Source organism: Armigeres subalbatus, chromosome 3, assembly GCF_024139115.2.
Source record: "Armigeres subalbatus isolate Guangzhou_Male chromosome 3, GZ_Asu_2, whole genome shotgun sequence".
Taxonomy (NCBI): Eukaryota; Metazoa; Arthropoda; class Insecta; order Diptera; family Culicidae; genus Armigeres; species Armigeres subalbatus.
The window spans coordinates 231,328,683-231,352,539 of NC_085141.1; the positions used below are offsets into that span (position 1 = coordinate 231,328,683).

General features: G+C 40.8%; 1 protein-coding gene across 2 annotated transcripts in view; it reads right to left on the minus strand.

Moving 5' to 3' along the window:
• LOC134220754 (uncharacterized) overlaps positions 1-23,857 on the minus strand; it is a 429,558-nt gene that overhangs the window by 97,843 nt on the left and 307,858 nt on the right. For both annotated transcript variants that reach the window (XM_062699858.1, XM_062699859.1), the window contains exon 5: positions 854-1,050. In XM_062699858.1, the coding sequence (XP_062555842.1) occupies positions 854-1,050 (197 nt within the window). The remainder of the gene's footprint in view (positions 1-853; positions 1,051-23,857) is intronic.

Here is a 23,857-nt window from a genome sequence, read left to right on the forward strand (position 1 = left end):
TATTCAAAATATCAAACGAGGCCGTAAAAATAGGGTCTGATGTAATTTTTAACCATTTTTCCGCAAGCTTTAATTCTTAATAAATTCATAATAACATTGATTCAAACCTGTTATAACCACAGCGGCAAATAGGACAACCTTCACAAAGATGTTGCAGGGGTAAATAGTAAAATTATTGGTTTGCATAGTTAGAGGAAGAGTTATTTATCACAAGGCACGTATGAGGGTAAAATGAACACTGGTATCAAACTTTCACAAATTTATGATAAAAGTTGTGCAATTGTTAAGCGGAAACATGAAACAAACCATATCAAATAACCAAGATAAAACTTTGAATATGTAAATTAAATTTAAAAATAACTGATATTTCAAAACTTTTTTTTTCTTCTTTTTATTATATTGATAATTAAGAGCTTTTCAAAAGTTATACCAGATTTTTCAAAAGGCTCTCATAATCTTAACTAGTTATATATACAGTGCTAGAGCTAAAAAAAGAAAATTAAATGTTTCAAAAGGGTTTAAGAAGCGATGTTCATTTTACCACCAGGCAGTGTTCATTTTACCCGCACTACTTTTATACATACGAAATTTCGATGTTTTTTATTTCGATGGAAAAATTATATAAAAAATGTTTATTAGCGAAAAAATTGTTCAGTCCAATAAGAATATGAGTTGAATTGCTGAACCAAGTGGTAAAACTAGCAAATTATCCTCGTTTTATGATTGAATTCAACGCAAGTCCTTAACGTATTCATTTTACCACCTGTTCCCCTACAGTGTTTTTAAGTGTAGTTATCCCTTCTAAATATAATCTTATACTAAACTCGTCATGCAACAATTGTAGTGCACTTACAAATGGAAAAGGATTTTTTGTCGGTATCCACTGGTACACTGGCTGCCCGTCTAGGAACCATTTCAGCACGAACCCTTTCTCGTTTTCGTCCACGTCGTACTCACAGTCCAATATCAGCGGGTCGGGATTCTTTGAATTTTTGTCCAGTAGATATGTGGAGGGCACTTTAAGGCTCGTAATCTTAACCGCCGAACACACTGAAACGAAAAGCCAAAAGCAACCAAACAAAAAAAAACTTAGTATGAGGATCGAAGAGTCGCTTGATTGATGTTATGAATGGGGGGTGGCACCGAACTTATTCTCTGGGACACACTGTTTGTTTAGCACCAAATCAAATTGTCAGTTTTGAATGGATCATCCACCCGGCAAACTGTTCCATTTGGGTGCTCAACCCATAAATTGTTTTCGTTTTCTGCCTTTGACATTGCCGCACGCGGCATTTCTCTACTTTGTTCTTTCAGGGTAATTGTCTCGATTATTGTTGGTGATTCTATTTTTTAAAATTTTGCTTACAAAAACAATATGATTCATGGGAAATACAAATAAAAAAAGTACTTTTTTATAAGAATTCTTAGTTTAGATTTACAAATCCATGCAATTATTAATATCATTTGTTTTGCAACATATGTTTTTTCTTCTCTAGTTTATAAATCAGACCATCAACCCTTGGAAAAAACTTTGGCAGAAACTTCTTCAACTTAGCTCCATCTGTCGTTCCCAGTGACTATTCCGTGACAGAACCACATAAACATTGTGCTAACACAGCGAAGATAGGCGCTCAATCATTGGAAACGGAAATGTTTGCAGCCGTAGTCACGCTACCGCGCGCGTTGAGCCCTTTTCCAAATTATGACCAAAAGTTCCATTTCTCTTTCGAATTCCACACGGACAGCACAACCCGTGGAGATCCATCTGTGCCACATTGTTTCGGGTGGTGGAAGCGAGAAAAAAATGTTTCCCAGTTTCTACAAAGATTAAAGTCAATCGGAATCGGAGTGAACCATTTCATTTCGATTTCTTTCTCGTAAAACAATCAAGGCTCAGAGATATATGTTTACAGAGTGAATGAAAGTTTAGTTAGATCATTTGCTCGTCACGATAACAACGGGTTTGAGGTAATGGAGAATTGAACAAAACGAGTTTCAATTGATATTTGATTGTTTTTGTTCGAGGTTTGTTGTACGTAGAATAAAACGATCTAGCATGGAGACGCAATCAGCGTGGCAGAGCAAGGAGTGGTTTTGAACTTCTTGAACAATTTGGTCATTATTTGACTCCAGTAGGGACATAGCAGGTATTTCCGTCCATCGTCGTAGGGGCTAAAACCAACGAAAACAACGTTCATTTGCTAGAACTCTATTATGGTAGAACGTTTCTCCTGAGCTTACGATTTGGAACAGGTGAGTTTGGCAAAAGAGTGTCATTTTCATTGGTTTACAAGACTATGACGAAAAGGCGAAAATGCCTGCATTAACCCTACCTATTTAAAAAAAGTTATTGTGCTAAATCCTTACATTTTTATTTTTTATTTCGCCTTTCTTTTTTCAACCTAATTCATTCTCCCTTCTTCCCTATACATTCTGCGTTTTTTCGTCTACCATCTACCTTCCTTCAGCTTCGTATTCCTTCATCGTTCTTCCTCCCTTGTTCATCTTTCTTTGTTTTTTTCTCCTTTCTTATTCCTTTTTCTTCTCTATTATTACTTCTACCTTGTTGACTCTTCTTTCTTTCTTTTTCCTTCCTCATTTTGATTCTACCATTTTCTTTTTTCTTCTTCCATCTTCTTTTTGCTACCTTCCTACTTCCTTCTTCCTTCTTTCTTCATCCTTCTTCCGCTTTCCTTCTTCTTCATTTTTCCTTGTTCCTTCTTTTTTCTTCGTTTTCTTCGATAGTCGGTTCTCATTCTTTCTTGCTTTTTACTTCTTCCTTTTTTCTTCATCTTTCCCCCTTCTCCCTTATCCCCTCCATCCTTATTTTTCCTTCTTTCTTACTTCTTACTTCTTCCTTCTTCTTTCTGCATTCTTCCTACTGCCTTCTTTATTTTTCCTTCTTTCTTCTTCCCTTTTTCTTTTTCCTTCATTCTTATTCCTTCTTCTCTCCTCTTTCTTCTTTTTTCTTTTCTTCTTCTTCCTTCCTTTATCTTTCTACTTTTTTTACTTGATTTTTTCCGCTTCCTCATTTCCCCTATACAGGTCAGACTAGGCTATCCGGAGACTCGATTATCCGGGTTTTTATTAGTCCGATTTTTTTAATTTTAATTTTTTAATTTTAATACTATTTTATAGAATAATGATTGTTTAAACAATATGGGACGTATCTAGGTTGTTTGACGGGGATTGAAATTTTTTTATTCCATATTTTTTATTTTTTTTTATTCTCAAACCCCTTTGTGTCTTTCTCGGACACGAAGTGTACCGAAAGACTATATGTACGCTCCCAAATTAACATATTTTTAATGGCTCGAAGATTCATAGTACCGGACCGTCTATGGTCGGCGAATTGAGATGATGTCTGAGTGTTTGAGTGCACAAAATCAAATCCATTTTTGTCACTTATCCTTATCCAATTTGCTTCCAACTATGGTTCTATTTGAGGGGAAATTCTGTTTCCTGTTCGGACAGGCATTTCGTCGAATGGCCTTTAGTGTAATAACGTTTGGTCGAAAGGACATTACGCCGAATGGACATTTGGTCGAAGGGACATTTAGTCGAAAATTAATTTCAAATCCACTAGAGACTCCCCAGTCAACACAAAATCGTATATGATGCAATATAAAATGCTAAAGTGGAGGCGATATACGTACATATTGTATGGGGAAGTACCTATATGGCCTCCACTTTAGCATCTTATGTGACATCATATACGATCTTGTGTTGACTGGGTCAGGACATTTGGTCGAATGACGTTTGATCAAAAGGACACTACGTCGAATGGACATTTGGTCGAATGGACATTTAGTCGAAATCAGATTTTAGAACGAAGAATCTTCGTACATTTGGTCGAATGACGTTTGGTCGAAATGACAATTGGTCCAAAGCGAATTTTCGAATTAATAATCTTGGTAGGACATTTAGTCTAATGACGTTCAGCTAAATGGATAAATGAAAGAAAAGAACTTAAGTCAACGACAATTGAAAAATAAAAGATTTTCTAGAAGACACATAATTATTGCTCCAATATTGTCCAAAAAAGGATGGGTTCACAAAAAAAAATAATACGAAGAAGATAAAATATTTCGTGAATATTCCCGATTGGATATTGACTTTGGCGAACTAATCTAACCGACTACGATGAATCTATGGTCCTGGTCAAAAGATATTTAGTCGAATGATGTTTCGTCATTAGACATGTCGTCGAATAGACATTAAGTTATATGACCATTTGGTCGAAATTAAATTTTCGGCCAATAATTATCGAATTATGGTTGGAAGACAATTTTATACAACAATTATATATATTGAGTGAAAGAAAGAGTACATCTAACCGGCGGTTGTTAGATATTCCAACAATCCTGTATAAGAATCTACCAAAACCTGTATAAGAACTAGGCATATGCAAAATTTCTAGATTCTTATTTCGCATATGCCCAGTTCTTATACAGGTTTTGGTGGATTCTTATACAGAATTGTTAGAAAATCTAACAACCGCCGGTTGGGTGTATCAATGAATAGAACAAGAAAACCATTTCCATTCGACCATATGCCACTTCGACTAAATGTCCTTTCGACGAAATGTCAGTTGACCAAATGTCATTCGACTAAATGTCAATCAACGAAATGTTCCAAAGAAGCTACTATGAAGTTTTGAAACATTAAAATTGATTTCATTGGTTTTTGACCATGTGCCGGAAGATAGAATAGATGGTATTTCACCATCAGTACCCTGAAAAACCTGAAGAAAAACCCTTATGGGCTTCCGTATTCGTTACTTCCGCAGCTGATTGAACTTCCTCACCTCCACTGGATTCCTCTTATCAGTTTGTCCATGTATCATGTATCATTTATTAAAATTTAACTAAAAATCTATTGATGAACTATCCATTTAACTTACCAACCTATTACTGACTAAACACTTTCAACATTCGAACACAGACAAACAGACATATCCATTGAACATTCACTCATCGAATTAATCGTCGTACAAACATTAACGACAACTGTTGTTTTCATTATGTTGGGCAAATCACGAACCAGATGGCGGTAGTGAGCAAACGTCAAACTCGAGCAAATGCGTGCGCCACGAGTGATCGATTGGCCAACTAATTATTATTTAAATCGACCAGTAAATCAGTGAGCGATGTGAATTTCACGATTGTTATGTCTGTTTGCCTGTGATTCGACTAAAAGTCCTTTCAACTGAATGTCCTTTCAAATAAATTTCCATTCGACTAAATGACCTTTCGAATAAATGGCCATTCGACCAAATGTCCGTTCCACTAAATGTCCATTTTACTAAATTTTCATTCTCCTAAGTATCCATTCGACAAAATGTCTCTTCAACCAAAGATCCTTTCGTCTAAATGTCAATCGACTAAACGTCATTCGATGAAATGTCATTCGACGAACTGTCCCAAAGCCCCTCAGTGTTGATCAATTAGGTGAACTGTCATTATACGAAACAGGCGAAAACAGCTTAGAAATGTTCTCAAAACGGTACATAATTATCCTCAAATACCTTATTTATTTTTGGCCTTTCCACCAATAGTTGCGGTAGTGTTCCTATAGTTGGGTGTCTCGTAAGAAAACAATGGGATTCGCAACTATAGGAACACGAATTAAAAAATACCGCAACTAATGGGATACTGTACCAATAATTGGAGGAATGATTTTAGGCAACAGTGATAGTTTTTCTAGCGTTTGGGACGTGGTATTGGAGACGACTGGAGATAGTTTTTAAGTAGAGATTTCGGCTAAGGTACACCGGGGCAAGTTGAAACGGTTTTTTTCAAAGTTGAACTTTGAAGCGCTATGAAAAAATCACTTTTTGATAAATTTTGAATCCGTTTGCAGTGTTTGCTAGTTCGAGCCAAAGATTATACATAAAAAATAAGCAACCTCAGCAAACTTTTTTATAAATATTTTGTATACTGAAATTACTTTTTATGTGCATCGTTTCAACTTGCTCCGCGTATCGGGGCAAGTTGAAACACTGCGCTTCATACAGACATAAGCTAATTTTTCCGTATTAAAATCACAATATATGTACTCAGTGAGACTCAAGATGCACGAGGTTGTAAAGGTGACTAAATTCGCATAAGAGTCCCATGTAATTTTTTGACGATTTTGATTTTCTTTCTAGAAATTAGCTTAAAACTGTCTCCTGTTTAAGAAAAACTGATAACATAGTTGGATTTGTTCTAAAAATTTGTAAACCAAATCCCAAATTGTGTTGCCTCATCTTGATACTTACTCACATAAAAGTCACGCAGTCATGCATAAAAGACACAAATTCGGTTGTGGCTTTTTTATAAACTCACATTAATTAACCAGTGTATCTCTCATAAACTCTTCGATTGGAGAATGAGTGGGCTGAATGAGTGAAAGGTGGAGTTAACGAAATGTTTACATGCTCTTTGTTTTATTTTTTTATGAACCAGTTCTGACTATGAGACAAGTAGATTAAGAGTCTCAAAACTAGACCATGCGGTTTAAATATGACCCCTTTTCATTTTATTCTGTAGTCGAGATTGTGGAATGGTTGCATTCATGACGGGATGGGCGGAAATTTATTAAATTTATTTTCAGCAGTTTGGACCTTTTTATAAATTTATGTTTATGGAATGTACTTGCAGACCATGATGAATTTTAGAAAAAAATATCGAGGGAGACATTTTGAATCGTTGTTTCAACTTGCCCCGCACCACACATTTCTATTTGCCCCGATGGGTTTGAATTGCGAAGCAATTTCAAACGACCGAAATACAAAAATTAAAACGGATCTCCCATCGATGTTTCATAATCATTATGCTTGTTCAACATTCCGACGGAAATCCTTTCGAGATTCCGCCGGGAATACTTTTGGAATTTCGTCGGGAATCCTTTAGTGATTCCGACGGGAATCCTTTCGATATTCGAACGGATATCCTTTCAGGATGCCGACGAGAATCTTTTCGTGATTCCGATGGGAATCCTTTCGGGTTTTTGCCGGGAATCCTTTCGGGATTTCGACGGGAATTCACACAGGAGTCTTTACGAGGATTCCGACAAGAGTTCGTTGGAGATTCCGACGAGAATTCTCTGATGATTCTGACGGGAAGCCTTTAGGGATTCGGACGGAAATCTTGGGGATTCCGACGAGAATCCTTTCGTGATTACGACGGAAATCCTTTCGGGATTCCGACGGGAATCCTTTTCGAGATTCCGCCGGGAATACTCTCGGAATTTCAACGGGAATCCTTTCGTGATTCCAACGGGAATCCTTTCGTGATTTCGACGGGAATCCTTTCGGAATACCGACGGAAATCCTTTCGGGATTCCGCTGGGAATCATTTTGAGGTTCCGACTGGATCCTTTCGGGATTCCGACGTGAATCCTTGTAAGCTTCAGGGTTTTCCAACTGTAGTTCTTAGGGCAACCCGAAGGGAATACTTTGAGGATTTTGATGGGAATCGTTTCCAAAATTCTCCAAAAATTCATCCCGGAGTTTCTCCAGGAATTCCTTTTGGAGATACTCCAAATCCTTTAGAAGATCTTCCAAGAGTTCCAGCACGATTTCTTCCTTAAGTTTGTACAGAAATAACCTGGAGATCTTCGTGAAGCTTCCTTCCCAACCGCTAACAGCAGCCAAACCAAAATCAGAATCTTGAGAGAAAACTTCACTATATTAAAATTGCTGCGAAATGGTGAGTTGACATCCGGGAAGGGGCTAACATAGCCCTGGTCCCCACAAGTTCCAATACTCACGCTTCCACGGGTCTTCCGATGACAATTGACCGCCAGCTAAGGGTTGCGTACTTAGCTGGTAGTGCAGCCTGGGCACTGTTGTCCTTCTGACATCTGCTAGAGTGAGAGGGTGCGTCCTGTGGGGTCTGCCTAGGATGTGGTGGGGTTCGACAGTGGGCTCTGTTGAACTTCTATAAAAAGCTGCATGTGTCCCCAAGCAGGCCCTATCAAAGCGACCGTGTGCCGATCAAAGCGCACAAGCCTAGTCCTGGTGTTGGGTGGGACTTTAAACAAATTTGACCCGACTGATCGAGCGTCTGTCCACCAAGGAGGTGCAGCTCCAACAGCGTCTGTTCTGGCATCCAGCGGCTGAGTATGAAATGCTATTCCCCGGAAGCTATACCTAAGATGGCAGCCCCATCCCGGTGGATAGGGAACCTTGGGCCAACAACCTACTGTTCCCGAAACATCAATTTGTTCAAGAATCCGATAATGAAAGAATACGGACTGATTTTACGGCGACGACTCTTAGCGCGAAACAACGGACACGAATAGGAACATGGAACGTTTTAACCCTAGCCCAGCAGGGTAAAATGGCACAACTTGCCAATGAGGCACGCCACATGAAGCTTGAGATCCTGGGACTGAGTGAAGCCCGTTGGCCAAACTTTGGAGAACACAGAACGCCGTCGGGGCAAGTTATACTCTGGTTTACGAGGTGAACACGCTCCCCGGCATCGCGGAGTTGACTTCTTACTAAGCGCTCAGGCACACTCTGCGCTTATGAAGTCGGAACCTATAAGTGAAAGGATAATTGTTGCCAGATTTAGAACACGGGTCCGAAACCTTACTACAATCCAATGTTATGCGCCAACCGATGCTGCCGATTTGCAAGACAAAGAGACAAAGAGAACTTCTACAGTCAACTCAATGCCGTCGTAGATAGAATTCCGAAGGGTGATATCAAGATCTGTATGGGCGACTTCAATGCGAAGATCGGATCCGACAACTCGAACCATGAGCGCATTATGGGACGCCATGGTCTCGGAGAAATGAGCGACAACGGAGAGCTGTTCGCAGAATTTTGTGATAATAACGACATGGTGATCGGGGGATCGCTCTTCCCTCATCGACCGGTTCACAAGATCACGTGGGTCTCCCGTGACGGCTTTACAGAAAATCAAATCGACCACATCTGCATCAGCCAAAAATAGAAACGGAGCCTTCTTGATGTACGGAATAAACGTAGTGCCGATATCGGGTCTGATCATCACCTCCTCATCGGCGAAATACGCCTGCGCATTGCGCGGATTCGTCGGCAGGAGGAAAGAGTTGGACAACGATTCAACAAACACCGACTGGAAGATGCCACGGTGAAACAGTCCTTCGTTGAAGAACTGGAGACGCGTGCTGCAGATATTCCAGAAGGTGGCAGCGTGGAAGACCAATGGACCGCCATCAAGAATGCTTTCATCGCCACCAGCGAGAACAATCTGGGCGAACTACGCACCCAGAGAAAACAATGGATCACCGATGAGACCTGGAGGAAAATAGAGGAGCGAAGAGAAGCCAAAGCCGCGATAGAGCGATCGAAAACCAGAGGAGCCAAAATCTTAGCTCATCAACGATACGCGGCTCTTGAGAAGGAAGTAAAACGCTCATGTCGACGGGACAAGCGAGCGTGGGCAGACTCTCTGGCCGACGAAGGAGAGAGAGCCGCCGCAACCGGGGACATTCGCCTCCTCTACGATATCTCACGACGCTTAAGCGGGGCGAAGATGAATGCAACGATGCCTGTGAAAGACGCGAATGATCAGTTATTGACCGACCCAACTGACCAGCTGAAACGCACTTCGAACAACTTTTTCAAGTGCCAACCAGGCCATCACCACCTCGGCATGATCTGCCTAGGATCCGACGTATAACACGCGTCAATACCGAAGCTCCATCACTGCTAGAGATTCAAACAGCCATCCAAAGCATGAAATCGAATAAAGCCCCAGGGGTCGACCGCATATCAGCCGAGATGCTCAAAGCTGACCCCATGACATCCGCTCAACTACTGCATCGTTTATTTCGTAATATCTGGGACACCGCAACTTTCTCCGGTCGACTGGATGCAAGGTATCTTAGTGAAGGTGCCCAAAAAGGGTGACCTGACTGTATGCGATAACTGGCGAGGCATTATGTTGCTGTGTACCGTTCTCAGAGTTCTGTGCAAAATTATCCTAGCCCGGATTCAGGAGAAGATCGATGCGACTCTCCGGCGGCAGCAAGCCGGATTCCGTGCCGGAAGATCCTGTGTGAACCATATTATCACGCTCCGCATCATTCTGGAGCAGATCAACGAATTCCAAGAGTCCCTTTACTTGGTATTCATTGACTACGAAAAAGCTTTCGACCGTCTCAATCACGAGAATATGTAGGGCGCCCTGAGACGCAAGGGGGTTCCTGAGAAAATCATCGGCCTCATCGAAGCACAGTACGAGGCCTTTTCGTGTAGAGTGCTACACAATGGGGTCCTGTCCGGCTCTATCCGGGTCGTAGCTGGTGTGAGGCAAGGATGTATTCTATCACCGTTACTGTCCCTCATCGTAATCGATGATTCTGGTAGATGCGATTGACCGTGAACCAAACCGCGGGCTGTTATGGCAGCCTATAACCATGGAGCACCTAAACGACTTCGAATTGGCGGATGACGTTGCACTCCTCGCGCAACGGCGCTCTGATATGCAGAGTAAGCTCAACGACCTTGCCGAGCGCTCCTCCTCGGCAGGTTAAGTCATCAACGTCAACAAAACCAAATCGTTGGATGTAAACACGGTGACGCCTTCCAGTTTCACAGTAGCCGGGAAACCAGTGGAGAATGTTGAAAGCTTCCAATATCTTAGTCGCCGAATGGCGTCAGACAGTGGTACCAAGATCGATATAGGCGCACGGATCAAGGAAGCAAGGGCTGCCTTTGCGATTTTAAGAAATATCTGGAAAAACAGGCAGATAAGTGAACGCACCAAAATACGAATTTTCAACTCTAACGTGAAATCTGTGCTGTTATACGCTAGCGAAACATGGTGTGTATCAGTGGAGAACACTCAACGGCTGCAAGTGTTCATTAACAGATGCCTGCGGTATATAATTCGGGCCTGGTGGCCTCACAACTGGATCTCAAACAACGAGCTCCATCGTCGTTGTCACCAGAAGCCGATAGCAACCGAAATTCGGGATCGGAAGTGGGGCTGGGTCGGCCACACTCTACGTAGGGGCGGAAACGAAATCTGTAAACAAGCATTAGACTGGAACCCAGCGGGACATCGCAGCAGAGGCAGACCCAGAGGCTCATGGCGGCGAAGCCTCAATAAAGAAATAAAAGAAGTCGACCGAAATCTAACCTGGCAACAGGTTAAAGCGATAGCCGGGCAACGCTCAGGATGGAGATCTTTCAAGTCGACCCTTCGCACCACCGGAGGTGTACAGGATCCATAAGTAATATTATAATTCACTTAACTGCTGCTGACGCCATCCATGCGAAAAATTCTTGCAACGTCTCCTTTTCATGCGCTTTTGTGATTCTGAGCATTTCCAACAACACTGCCCGAGCAGCACAAGTCAGACAACATTGGTTGCAGCACAATCAAGTTTGTGACTAAATCCAGTCACATAAGAGTTGCGGTAACCTATGTGGAACATGTGTGGATTAAAATGGGATTTTCTTCCATATATGTAATTGTGCGAAATGAAAAAAGAATTGCAGCTCGATTGTAGCGCGCTTGTCCGATTCTAAATTTCTGTCACTTACACTGTTTTGCTTCTAATGCTTCTAACCGCATCTATTGACATTGTGGTTGTCCGTATTATTTTCTGACTACACACCTCACTGCGATATTATAGCATAATCCACTACTAAATACTTTCTTCCGAAACGGAAAGACCCGCTCCCCGAAATTATTCTGCGAAGCATTGATGCTCACGAACCAATTTGATTCCACATTTGCGTACCTACTCCTACATATGCTGTCATGGAAATCTCGTCCGAGTGTGATATTATTACAGCTTAGGAGATGGGAATACCCACCACTAACAATGACGTAAGGAATTTAATATTCAACGTAGTAAGGGATGAATGTATAAAATATTAACGGCGAAGCATTTCTAACAAACGTTTGCATACACATCCACATACACAGTGCAACGCATTGATGATAACGGGCTCCACCGGCGAAGAACACATTCGATCCTCTCGATTTCCAGCCACGAAGGGGCAAATGGACGCTGGGCCGGAGCAAAAGGTTCGGATTTGCATACATATGAATCTTGAGTGCATAATAAAATAACTAACTTCCCAGTCGGTTCCGGGGTACCTACAGCAGGGCCCGCCGGTCGCTAGTGGAGCGTAGATAAAGATGGAGCGGTAAAAGTCGTTTCCAAACAACATCGAACAGTTCATCTATATAGTGCTCGCATGGCAACGAGGGACGACGGGATCTTCAAAGCTAACAACGGCGTGCAAAAGGACCAATTTTCTTGTATATTCCACATCCTCTACGGGAGGGATGCTGCTACTCGGAAAGGTTGATTGATTTTGCATGAACCCAATAACGGCAGCGATTTTTCAGTGTGGACTCGGCGGGAGCGTGCATAAAAATTATGTGCTATTTTGAGGAAGTGCCTTTTATTAGCTTGTGCTTTCGATGCAAATTTGTTGGGAAAGATGGTTTCAAGAGATGAGAATTTTATATTTATGGGGAAGGACATTGGAGTGAGGGAGGTTTGCAGATGGGTATATATGATAAGCCATTTGGTTCAGTGATGCTTCAAAGGGTGGTTTGCTACATATGCGGTCTACATGCAACTGGGGCACCTTTGGGACATTGAGAGTGTGAGACGATGTTATGTTATATCGTCACCATGAAAACCATTATCTCGAATGGGTACTTTTTCCTTTAAATAAGGGTAAACGTAAAGAGTGACAAGTAGGAAACCTTTTTCTCGAATCATACTTTTATTATCTCAATTAGTGGGACGTGAACCAAAGTACCCTTGGTGACTTGAGATTTGAATTTGGCTTGGCTTTGCTTTAGCTTTTAGCTTTGACTGACTAGTCATGTCTATGGTTGCTACTCCGTGATTGACCAGAATCAGTGAAATTGCACAAAGAATCAACTGAATGATTGACTGGGATTGTTCAAACATTCTCAGTGTGCAAGTTTCAGTGACTCAAATGTTCAAATGATCTATAACGGCGCCGGCCGCGTCCTTGTAGTCAGTTAGGAAGACGGAATGAATATAAGTAGGTGGTTATGGCTATTTAAAGACCGTGTTTACCTGTGCGTCTCCACAAAAATCACAGGAAGAATTATCAGTTAGTCAGTAGGCATCGTTGGAACTGGATTCACTCTGATTTATTTTAATTAAATATTTTAACGTAACATTGATTATATAAGCTACCCAATGAGACCATAAAGGTATGCTTAATATTGTTTTTCTGTTGTTGGAACAGTTCGATGAAAGTTGGAAGGTGAAAAATTTGATGGAGCTCATCAGCCAACAAGGGAATGAAAGGGTTTATTTGTTTATTTGTGGTGTCTATCAGCAGTTCTCAGCTTTTTCTTTTGAGAAGAAAAGGAGGCTTCCGAGCCTCTTGAAAGGAGGCTTCCGAGCCTCTTGAAAGGAGGCTTCCGAGCCTCTTGAAAGGAGGCTTCCGAGCCTCTTGAAAGGAGGCTTCCGAGCCTCTTGAAAGGAGGCTTCCGAGCCTCTTGAAAGGAGGCTTCCGAGCCTCTTGAACGGAGGCTTCCGAGCCTCTTGAACGGAGGCTTCCGAGCCCTTTTGAACGGAGGCTTCCGAGCCTCTTGAACGGAGGCTTCCGAGCCTCTTGAAAGGAGGCTTCCGAGCCTCTCGAAGGGAGGCTTACGAGCCTCTTGAAAGGAGGCTTCCACGCCTCTTGAAAGGAGGCTTCCAAGCCTCTTGAAAGGAGGCTTCCAAGCCTCTTGAAAGGAGGCTTCCAAGCCTCTTGAAAGGAGGCTTCCGAGCCTCTGGAAAGGAGGCTTCCGAGCCTCTTGAAAGGAGGCTTCCGAGCCTCTTGAAAGGAGGCTTCCGGGCCTCTTGAAAGGAGGCTTCCGGGCCTCTTGAAAGGAGGCCTGAGCCTCTTGAAAGGAGGCTTCTGAGCCTCTTGAAAGGAGGCTTCTGAGCCTCTTGAAAGGAGGCTTCTGAGCCTCTTGAAAGGAGGCTTCTGAGCCTCTTGAAAGGAGGCTTCTGAGCCTCTTGAAAGGAGGCTTCTGAGCCTCTTGAAAGGAGGCCTGAGCCTCTTGAAAGGAGGCTGAGCCTCTTGAAAGGAGGCTTCTGAGCCTCTTGAAAGGAGGCTGGAGCCTCTTGAAAGGAGGCTTCCGAGCCTCTTGAAAGGAGGCTTCCGAGCCTCTTGAAAGGAGGCTTCCGAGCCTCTTGAAAGGAGGCTTCCGAGCCTCTTGAAAGGAGGCTTCCGAGCCTCTTGAAAGGAGGCTTCCGAATATTTGAAAAAGAAGTTTACACAATTATCTAAACTTTATCAATAAGTTTTGATTGGAATAGTTTTACATCCGCCATTGCACATTTTTGTCCGAGGTATCCCCTGGGGCCTTGCAAATGCGCATCAGCTAGCACGATGAAAAACATTTACAAAGGACATTTGGCTGAATAGGGCATTTGGCACATCTCACTGCGTACAGAGCAAAGTGAGAAGGGAGACGCCTCTCTTCTCACTCATCACTTCTAACTTCTTATTTCTCACTTTTCACAGTGAGAAGTGAGATGTGAGACGTCAAATGACACATTCGGCCGAACGACCTATTCGGCCAAATGACCTATTCGGCCAAATGACCTATTCGGCCAAATGACCTATTCGGCCAAATGACCTATTCGGCCAAATGACCTATTCGGCCAAATGACTTATTCGGCCTAATGACTTATTCGGCTATATGACCCTTTCGGCCAAATGATCCTTTCGGCCAAATGACTTTCGACCTGATGGTCTGTTCGGCCAAATGGTATATTCGGCCGAACTACTTTCGGTCTAGTGGCCTTCGGCACAATGGCATTCTGCCGAACGGTAGTCGGCCAAACGACCCTTCTCCGTTCACAATCCATATTTGATAACACTTCGGTAATACTGCTTTATATGTATAAATGGTACAACACCGTGGCTGGGGTGCTGAAGAAATCACGCATAGCAGACAATAACTAAAGGGCTGTGATGAGGAACATCTTTAACAAAGCTTGGTAGGGTTTGGGTCACCGTGAACTTTTATATCGTTAATTTGTTGATATTTTTCGGTGAAAACTAAACACACACTTTGCATAATTTTGCATAACGTTTCGGCCTACTGCTTTTCAGCCATCATCAGATCTAAAATTTATTGAAACATAGTTAACAATTTTCATTTAAAAAATACAAAGTACAATTTTCTTCACCCACCTGCAATTGATCAAACGTTCACCACCAGTGTGGTTTTCAAACTAAAAACCCCCCTAAATTTCTGCATCCCACACGATGCTCTGCGTGACGTCACCCATCTTCTCTTCGTGTTGTATGTGTTCTGAGTGATCGTATTTTGCACACTAGGCCATTGTATGCAGAATTAATTCCACCACATTCACGCTGCATGTTGACGGTTCTGTCGTCACCAATTAGCTTGATATGGAAAGCCTCTGCTATTAGTCTGCTCTCCTGGTTTTCGATCCTCTCTAGAATTTCGGTTTTGTTGAAGTTAAAGTTATGTCCTTCTTCCAGGAAATGTTGTGTTAGACCCGTTTTTGCCTCCTTTTTCTTCATGTTGTTCTGGTGTTCGTGTGTGCAAAATACGATCACTCAGAACACATACAACACGAAGAGAAGATGGGTGACGTCACGCAGAGCATCGTGTGGGATGCAGAAATTTAGGGGGGGGTTTTAGTTTGAAAACCACACTGGTGGTGAACGTTTGATCAATTGCAAGTGGGTGAAGAAAATTGTACTTTGTATTTTTTAAATGAAAATTGTTAACTATGTTTCTATAAATTTTATATCTGATGATGGCTGAAAAGCCGTAGGCCGAAACGTTATGCAAAATTATGCAAAGTGTGTGTTTAGTTTTCACCGAAGAATATCAACAAATTAACGATATATATATATATATGTATCTTTAACAAAGGGTGTAGGAGCCAAACAGATGGGAGGTGCCGTGGTACGACCTCTCACGAAGCATAGGACCAGGGAGCGATTGTTCTGGTTAGCCTCACCGTTGGCTTGAGTTATCCAGAAGTTTAACGACACCTGCATGGAACGTGGAGTCGTAATGTTGAAGTCGCCCAAAATCACAACTTCATCTCAAGGGGCGGCCATATCTGAGGCAGAAGACACATATCGGCATTGCGTGTCAATGAGATGCTAGTCGCGAGTCCGATCCGGAGGGATGTACACAGCACAGAGGAATAGTTGCCTGTCACCAAGCTGAATAGCAACCTATACTTGCTCAACGGTGTTCCAAGAATCACCCTTAACCATTTTTGCTTTCAATCTGGAGTCAGCTGTAACAAGTACGCTAGCTCCGGTAGTTTACCTGCTATTCGTCGTGTTGCGATCAGAGCGAAAAACTTCGTAGCCGGCTCCAGAAACGTAGCATGAATAGTTCAAGAAGCAAGTCAGATTGTTGCAAATTGTTGGAAGACCCTCTCCCTGCTTCCGACAGCTTTCTACGGCGCGTTCCGGATTCCCAGAAGTAGTCAATATAGCGGGATCGGAACGTAGATTTGTTGAGCGCAGGATACGAAAACTTGATTGTAAGCACTTGCATGTCGTCGCAGGCTGGAAGACCCCTGATCTGCAGCTAGCCTCAGGACCGGGACGACTAAGATGAGCAACAGAAGGCAGGACTGAGCTAGAGGAGTCAGGGGCTTCCATAATGCTTTTCACAATGCGTTCCGGTTGCGAAGATAACGAAGGATTGACAGTAGCCTCGGATGTTAAAAATGTTCTGCAAGAAGCTGCATCACTACCGGATCTGCCGCTTGCAGGTTCAATTGCGCTGGAACACGGAAACGGAACAGGCAACGAATTATTGTCACGGATTTCATACTTGCCTGAGGAATGTGGCTGTAAGGTGGAAACTAATTACCCGATGGCTATGTGAATATTTGTATGCAAAAATTGCGATAAATCACATGCATATATTACTGAAATTGTGATGAATTTCTCGTGAAAATTGGAGTACATTTCTTGGAGAAATTCTAATGATTTTTTTTCTTCGAAACGATTCGCCTTGGATTTTTTTGGACTCGAATGAAAATAAAAATCATCCTTGATCCTCCTACAGTGTAACCTAAGCACATTTGTCTTTATCTTAATTCATGAATCTGCGCACTGTTCGTAATCTGTATCTGATAAGTAAACATAATCGAGTGTTATTTTAAAGTCACTTTAATTAATCAATGAGTAGATAAAATATGCTTATATCCATCTCATTTGATAAGTCGTCTGTAGATATTGAAATATGAAAACAAAATTAAATTTGCTAGATCTCATCGACACACCTCTTTCACGTCAATGAGGTACACTTTTTTAAAGCTCTCCTCCCCTCAAAAATCCCTGAGTTAACGTCTACCAATGCTAATCTCCTCATCCATGTTAGATAGATATCAAAAGTATAATCTATTTCAAAAGAAGATATTATCATCTTTGATATTGGATACAACCCATCGAAATAAAATGAAAAAATACACATACCAGAAACGATCTTCTCTTTTGTGTTTATTTTTTCTTTGACATTGACGTTGATATGTCATCGAGGATCGCTCAGAAATAGTCAACCGAAAATTTGATATCGTAAAGCCGGCTACCGGAAAATATTTGCCAGTGCGGAATGTGTATTTTGCGCTGGGGAATATGAGGCTCTTGGCATCCGCATTCGACCGAAACGACGATTATCTCAACATGGATCCCAATACTCAGTTGCGAAGAGTGTCTGTCGGAGATGGCATTCTGCTTCGAACAGAACAACCCACCAGTGCTGGTGTGAAGGTATTTCTGATATTTAAACACTCTTGCAAGGGGGCCCTTCAGACGAACGGGTACTCATGCCGGCCGGGAGAAGGCGAACGGTGGAGGAGACATTCCTCTCGATGACAAAAAGGCCCAACCGACAACCGGAACAGAAAGCACAGAGGCAAAAGATATTGTACCATCCGAAACATCAGCTTCGCATCGAATGATTACAGCACCCCTTCCTAATGGAAAAACAGGCAAACCTAGACACGAGCGCACGTAAGGAGAGAAAACATATTCAAATTGGATTTGTCTTGCTTCGTTTGCCGAAGAATTTCATTTTGCGTCGAATATTGGATCTCTTAAATCGAAACCTCCTACTGTATGACTTCTTCTTCTGCGTTCGCCATGTGGAAAGGGCATGTGCGCTGAAACTTGACCTGCCTTCTTATGAGCATGAGCCACAGTTGTTGGCCGAAACATTTAATATGCACGTCATGCGTATTTTATGTAGGTTCCTTATTATTCGGGAGGCACTATGAGGTCCATGATATTGTCAAACATTTGTAGCCCAAATTATTTTATGCCGAATGCGACTCGAACTAGCTGTCTCCGGAACAGAAAGCTGTTTTCAACTTATCGGCCAACATTCAATGTATCTACATTCCAACTAAACGTTGGCCTGCTTTGCAAATTATTGATTCTCTTCTTTAGCAAGCATTAATATGAATATAATCTTGGACCATACCAATAATCGAACTCGCCATCACTGGATTGACAATCCTGTGCCTTTGCTCATGAAGCTTACTATGAACCGTACATGAAAATCATTCGTTAGTGATTCCAAAATGTGAAAAGGTGGATGGAATGAGAGCAAAACTGTATGAGATGAATTCCAATGATTTATGGAAAGGGGTTCCGATTGGCAGTGGTGCTCTGCGTTGGATCGTTGTAATAGGATGTTATTCGATAAGCTCATAATTGATGATATATTGGTGTATGACTATAAAGGGTGAAATAATGGTTCAATCGCTCTGTCATAATATGTCTAATTGGTAGAACAAATAATGCTAATCAAGCTTTAATAGAAATCACTAAATCTAGGTTTCCGTTTTATATCTGTTAGAGTGCAACAGTTGACATTCAGATATAAGCTATTTGTCATTAACAACTAACTTTAAAAAACCTGATGGAATATTATTACATTTTAGGGCACCTGTCTCGGTGCTCATTCCAATAGCTTTCATTACTATTTTATCAAAAATAAAGTAAATGTAAATACCCAATTTAAACAAATTAAGTGCTGAATGTCTATCAATAGTTAGGTTCTGAGCTAATTCATTGTCATAATAAATTATCAGTCTCGTGTCCCAATAGATGTATCCAAAAAACCATTGGTGTCCAAATAAAATTCGTAATCAACCGACCCAGCAAATGGTTTGCTTCAAAAGTGCAATTACCCAATGAAACAAGCTTTTAATTACCTTTGTAACGAACCCTGCCTCCCATTCAAATTGGTTTGAAATTCTACTCATATAACTATCAAGAATTCACACTTGGAAGCGCAGACAAACAATAAACTATTTCTGTTATGATAGCAATTAGATTTTCCTTCCCAGAAGCCGCAATTTCTGTTTCCTAGTTCCTCGTGCAAATTGTCGACCGCAACATACCTATATTACTCCAAAAAGTTGCCCCAGGATGCAAAACCCTATTTCGCCCAACAATGATGTAGGCAGGGTGGAAAAGAAGCAAGAGGACATTTCGACGTCTGTGGCAATGTTACCCGAAACGGTCTGCTTGCTCCGAATCAGAGAACTAATCCTATTACGGGGTGGTTTATCCGCAATTGTGTGTAACAGAACTGTGCTCTTTGGCCATTGGTTGAGGCGTAGTGGAAACATCAGGAGAGTGCCAATATGTATGCGTCGATTTCGTTAACTTCATGTATCTGAATATGCGTACCATCATCGGGTGTCAGGACGGTTCATCTCATCGACGGTCTGAATGTCAGATAGCAAAATAATTTAGTTTTCTTGCCCTTAGATACATTAAGTCTATTCTACAAACACTCGCTGTTTGCAAATATATGTTGTACATTATTCATGTTTGAAGTAAACTGTCAATATATGTACATTTTCAGCTCAATCGTCCATCTGGAGAGCAAAGCTGAAATTTTGGCAGTGTACTACAAACATGTTTCACATTTCAATATAATATGTAAAAAAACTTTTATAACTACTTGGTATAAAATTACATGCCATTGTTCATATTGAACGCAGAAACTCTTCTAGTATTATTTGTTTATCCAAAATTTTAGATCGGCCCATAGGCACCGGAGCCGTTTTCCAAAGGAATGTCAAAATGCTTTTTTTTGTATTTTCTTCTGTTTGCCATTATTTGTGACGTGTATCTTCATCATGTTATATGCTTTCCACAGAAACTAGAACTAATTGGGAGAATTAGTTCGATACTCATTGCTACAAAGACCGAGAAAATTTCAGCAATTGCGTGAGCGCCACGGGAAAGGGACAATTCGTTAGATGGGAACGGTAATCTATAAGATGTTGCCTTGGAGTAACTCTCGCTGAGACCGGGCCACTATTTTTCCTAAAAATGCTTAAATTTATATTCTTTCGAAAGCTTTTTTCGAGTATATTAAGAATCCGAGTTAAATTCTTCAGAAAGGTGAACCCCTCATTAGTTATACACGAAATCATTTGAATGGACCCCTCGATTTTTGTCAATTCTTGACTCACCAAAACTGTCATAACTCAAACTTTTCTCAACCGATCATAGAGATCAGCATGCGGTTGGAAAGAGGAAGAGTGTATCCTCAATTTGCAATAATAAAAATAGAAGCAGCCATACTGAATTTGGCCGCCATCTTGGATTTCTTTTTGAAAATTATGTTTCCGCCAGGTTCGCAACCACCGATTTTGAATATTAATACATCGATGGAAAGCTTAGCTTATATTGTGCATTGTGTTCGAAAATCTCAGGTGTATGTTATTTCTATCAAAAGTTATGTACGATTTACCAAATTATTTTTTGAAGAGCCATCTGACCAACGAACATTAATTTTATGGTTAATATGATACTACGACGTCAGTTCTGAAGATCGAAGTATGTTGTGAATCTGTAAGGACGCATATTTTTTGCCGTGTCAATTTTTTCTCTAAACTGTGAAAATAAATTTGAAAAGACGAACATTTCAAGCTCGCTAAAAAGTAAATTCAAGCTCGCAAGACCAAAGGCCTCTTATGGATGATCGGCATGAAAAATTGAGAGCCTTTCCAGATGTTCTACTCAACCAGACAAGTTCACGCCTCTATTGGAATCGGTTGCCCATTGTTTATGGCATCGCCCGTCAGAACTAACAATAACGTTTAGCGGACAGATTGCATGACTGCATTATCTCTAAGGTTTTGTCATCTACCTTCCTAATGCATACCGATTAGGACCAAGTAAAATCAAGAAGTCTATTTCCCGATCTTTGAACCAGAATGAAGTATATTCACCGATCCAAACCAGCACATCTCTTGAAGAGCTATTGGTTTTCTATTTCTGAAGACATAAATCTAAAACTAGCTGGCGTTGAAGAAAGGTCCTTTCTCGCCCAGGACATGGAATTGAAACTTGGTGAGAAAATTCCATTATATATATATTCAACAAATTATATTGAAACTATATGATTATATACCATAAAAAACACCATCAGGGCACCCGATTGAAGCGATTTGGATAGGAAGAGTGGAATCTCAAACTTCCTATTGTTAACATCTCGTGGATAAAGGGCGGGCTCTTCTCCCCATCTATTGGGTCAATCTGGGAAACGATTGCTAGATTATAATATTGTATGTACGAACTTTCTTCTGGAAGGAGATTCTCTATTCACCCCGTGGATTCGCATAAGTGTCTCTGCTTATGGAACCACCCCACCCATTTTTGGCCCTTCATACAGAAGTCTGATGAAATACAAACAGTAGTATAATCATGATCGAATCGTTTGTCAGATATGGCCAGTGCTATCGGCAGGTGTCTTGCTACAATAGATGGTAGTATCATCATCAATATGATACTACGACGTCAGTTCCTTGATTTCATAGACTATTCTAAGCCAAATATGTTTCTGAAGAATTTAACTCGGATTTTTAATGTACTCGCCGCATTTTAAGAACCTCGTGCAAATAGTGGCCCGGTCTCAGCGAGAATTACTCCTTGATAAGTGACTAATTTGTTTTGTACAAGGTTATATCAAAGTAATTTTCTCACCCGCACAAAGCAGAATTAAGCATTTCGATAATCTCGCGATCGATCTGCGTCCGATAGAAAACAAGAGCAAACGCGCACTCTTATCTTTCAGACCGCACAAGACAGTACTAAGCACCCGGATCAGATTTGATACAAGTTCAATCTCGCACTAATTGATTTACTTTTTCTCCGCTTCGAAACAAGTTCAATCGCGAACTAATTTATTTACTTTCTGATTATATAAAGCATCCGCGTTCCATACGAAACACGTTGAATCATGAACTCTATGCGGTCATAGGGAGTGCAATGGTCGGGAAACTAGGTCTAGTTTCTATAGACAGCATAAAATATGATGAAAGCACACTTCACAAATATTGTCAAGTAGAAGAAAAAAAAGGCATTTTTACATACCCTTGAAAAACGCGAAACAGAAGGAACGTCGTAAGATTTAATATCGTCATAAATATTGCCCTCCGCGCCGAACTATCAAATCTGTACTTTCCTCTAATTGTATCTACGTCTAAGTTTGGAAGATGATATGAACCCTTCTATATCATTGTAAAGAAGCTCATCATCCTATTAATGAAAGTTACAAACATGTCAGTCGAGATTACTCTGAAATACGAACATGTAGCATTAGACGTATTTTTTCATAACATTGGTAATATATATAATGTACTGTACAATAATGTCACATCAAAAGATCAGCTGTCTGTGACCGATTTGCACGATGTAATGTTTATATGAAAGCTTCGGTTTTGCCATTGAACCCCTATTTTTTGTAATTGGATATTCGGTTTCAGAGATATCTGTGTAATACAAACATAAGACATATTTTTAGAAAACTTATAACATATTATCACATCAATATCTCAGCCGTCCATGTCCGAGAATTCGGATTAAACGGTAATTATAACATTGCCATTATTTAAGGCACTGATTTTTTCGCAATCGGACATTGATTTCCGGAGATTTCACGGTCGGACATGGGATTCCGAAGATACCTCTGAAATACGTGCATAAGTCATTCCAGCACAAACATCTCAGTAATTCATATCCGATCGAAGTTCCCTTGGTGGCGAATCTAATCTGCAGCCTTTATTTTTTTTAAATTGTAAATTTTTCAGAAATATCCCTTTTTATTTATATATTATTGATCCATGTATATATCTTGTCCTCTTCAGTCACACTTGAGCAATTCTCTGAGAAATCGAAGATCGATTTATATTTGTATTTTTTATTTCCCTGAAATTTTCAATATACATCCTTTATGGCCAAAAAACATTATCTGCATCATTGGTTTGCCATTTTAACTCTGGTGTAACTTTTGACAAGGGCCTAAGCAAAAACACATTGAACACTTTCAAAAATATATAACTTGAAAGCGGTTAGTCCGATCATTCTGGTGTCTTTGGCAAAATTTTAGGTAATCAATGGGACTATGTGGAAAAAATATACACTGTAAAAAATCAAACATTGAACATAAAACTTAAAAATCGATTTTCTCAAAAACGAATTTTTCAATATTTTTATTTTTTGATATGTTGTAGCAGATAATATATGCAGTGGCGCCGGGAGTGGGTGGGACAGGTAGGACATGTCCTACGCATAAATTTTTCTGGGTGGGACAGTCAAAGCATTGTCCTACCCATGATTTTGGTAAGAACATATGAAGTCATTCGATGGTAACAAATTTTGTGTTAGCAGAAGGTTAAAGCGCTCAAAGATGTCTAAACTTTACTTCTTAGACTATAAACGTTTTACCGAGGTAAAATAGAAGTTGTAAAAATTTGCGAATATATTTTTTTAGAAGTTATGATAAAGCACGATTATTAGAAGCCCACGGAAAAACTTTTCTTCAAACCTTAATAGATCTATTGA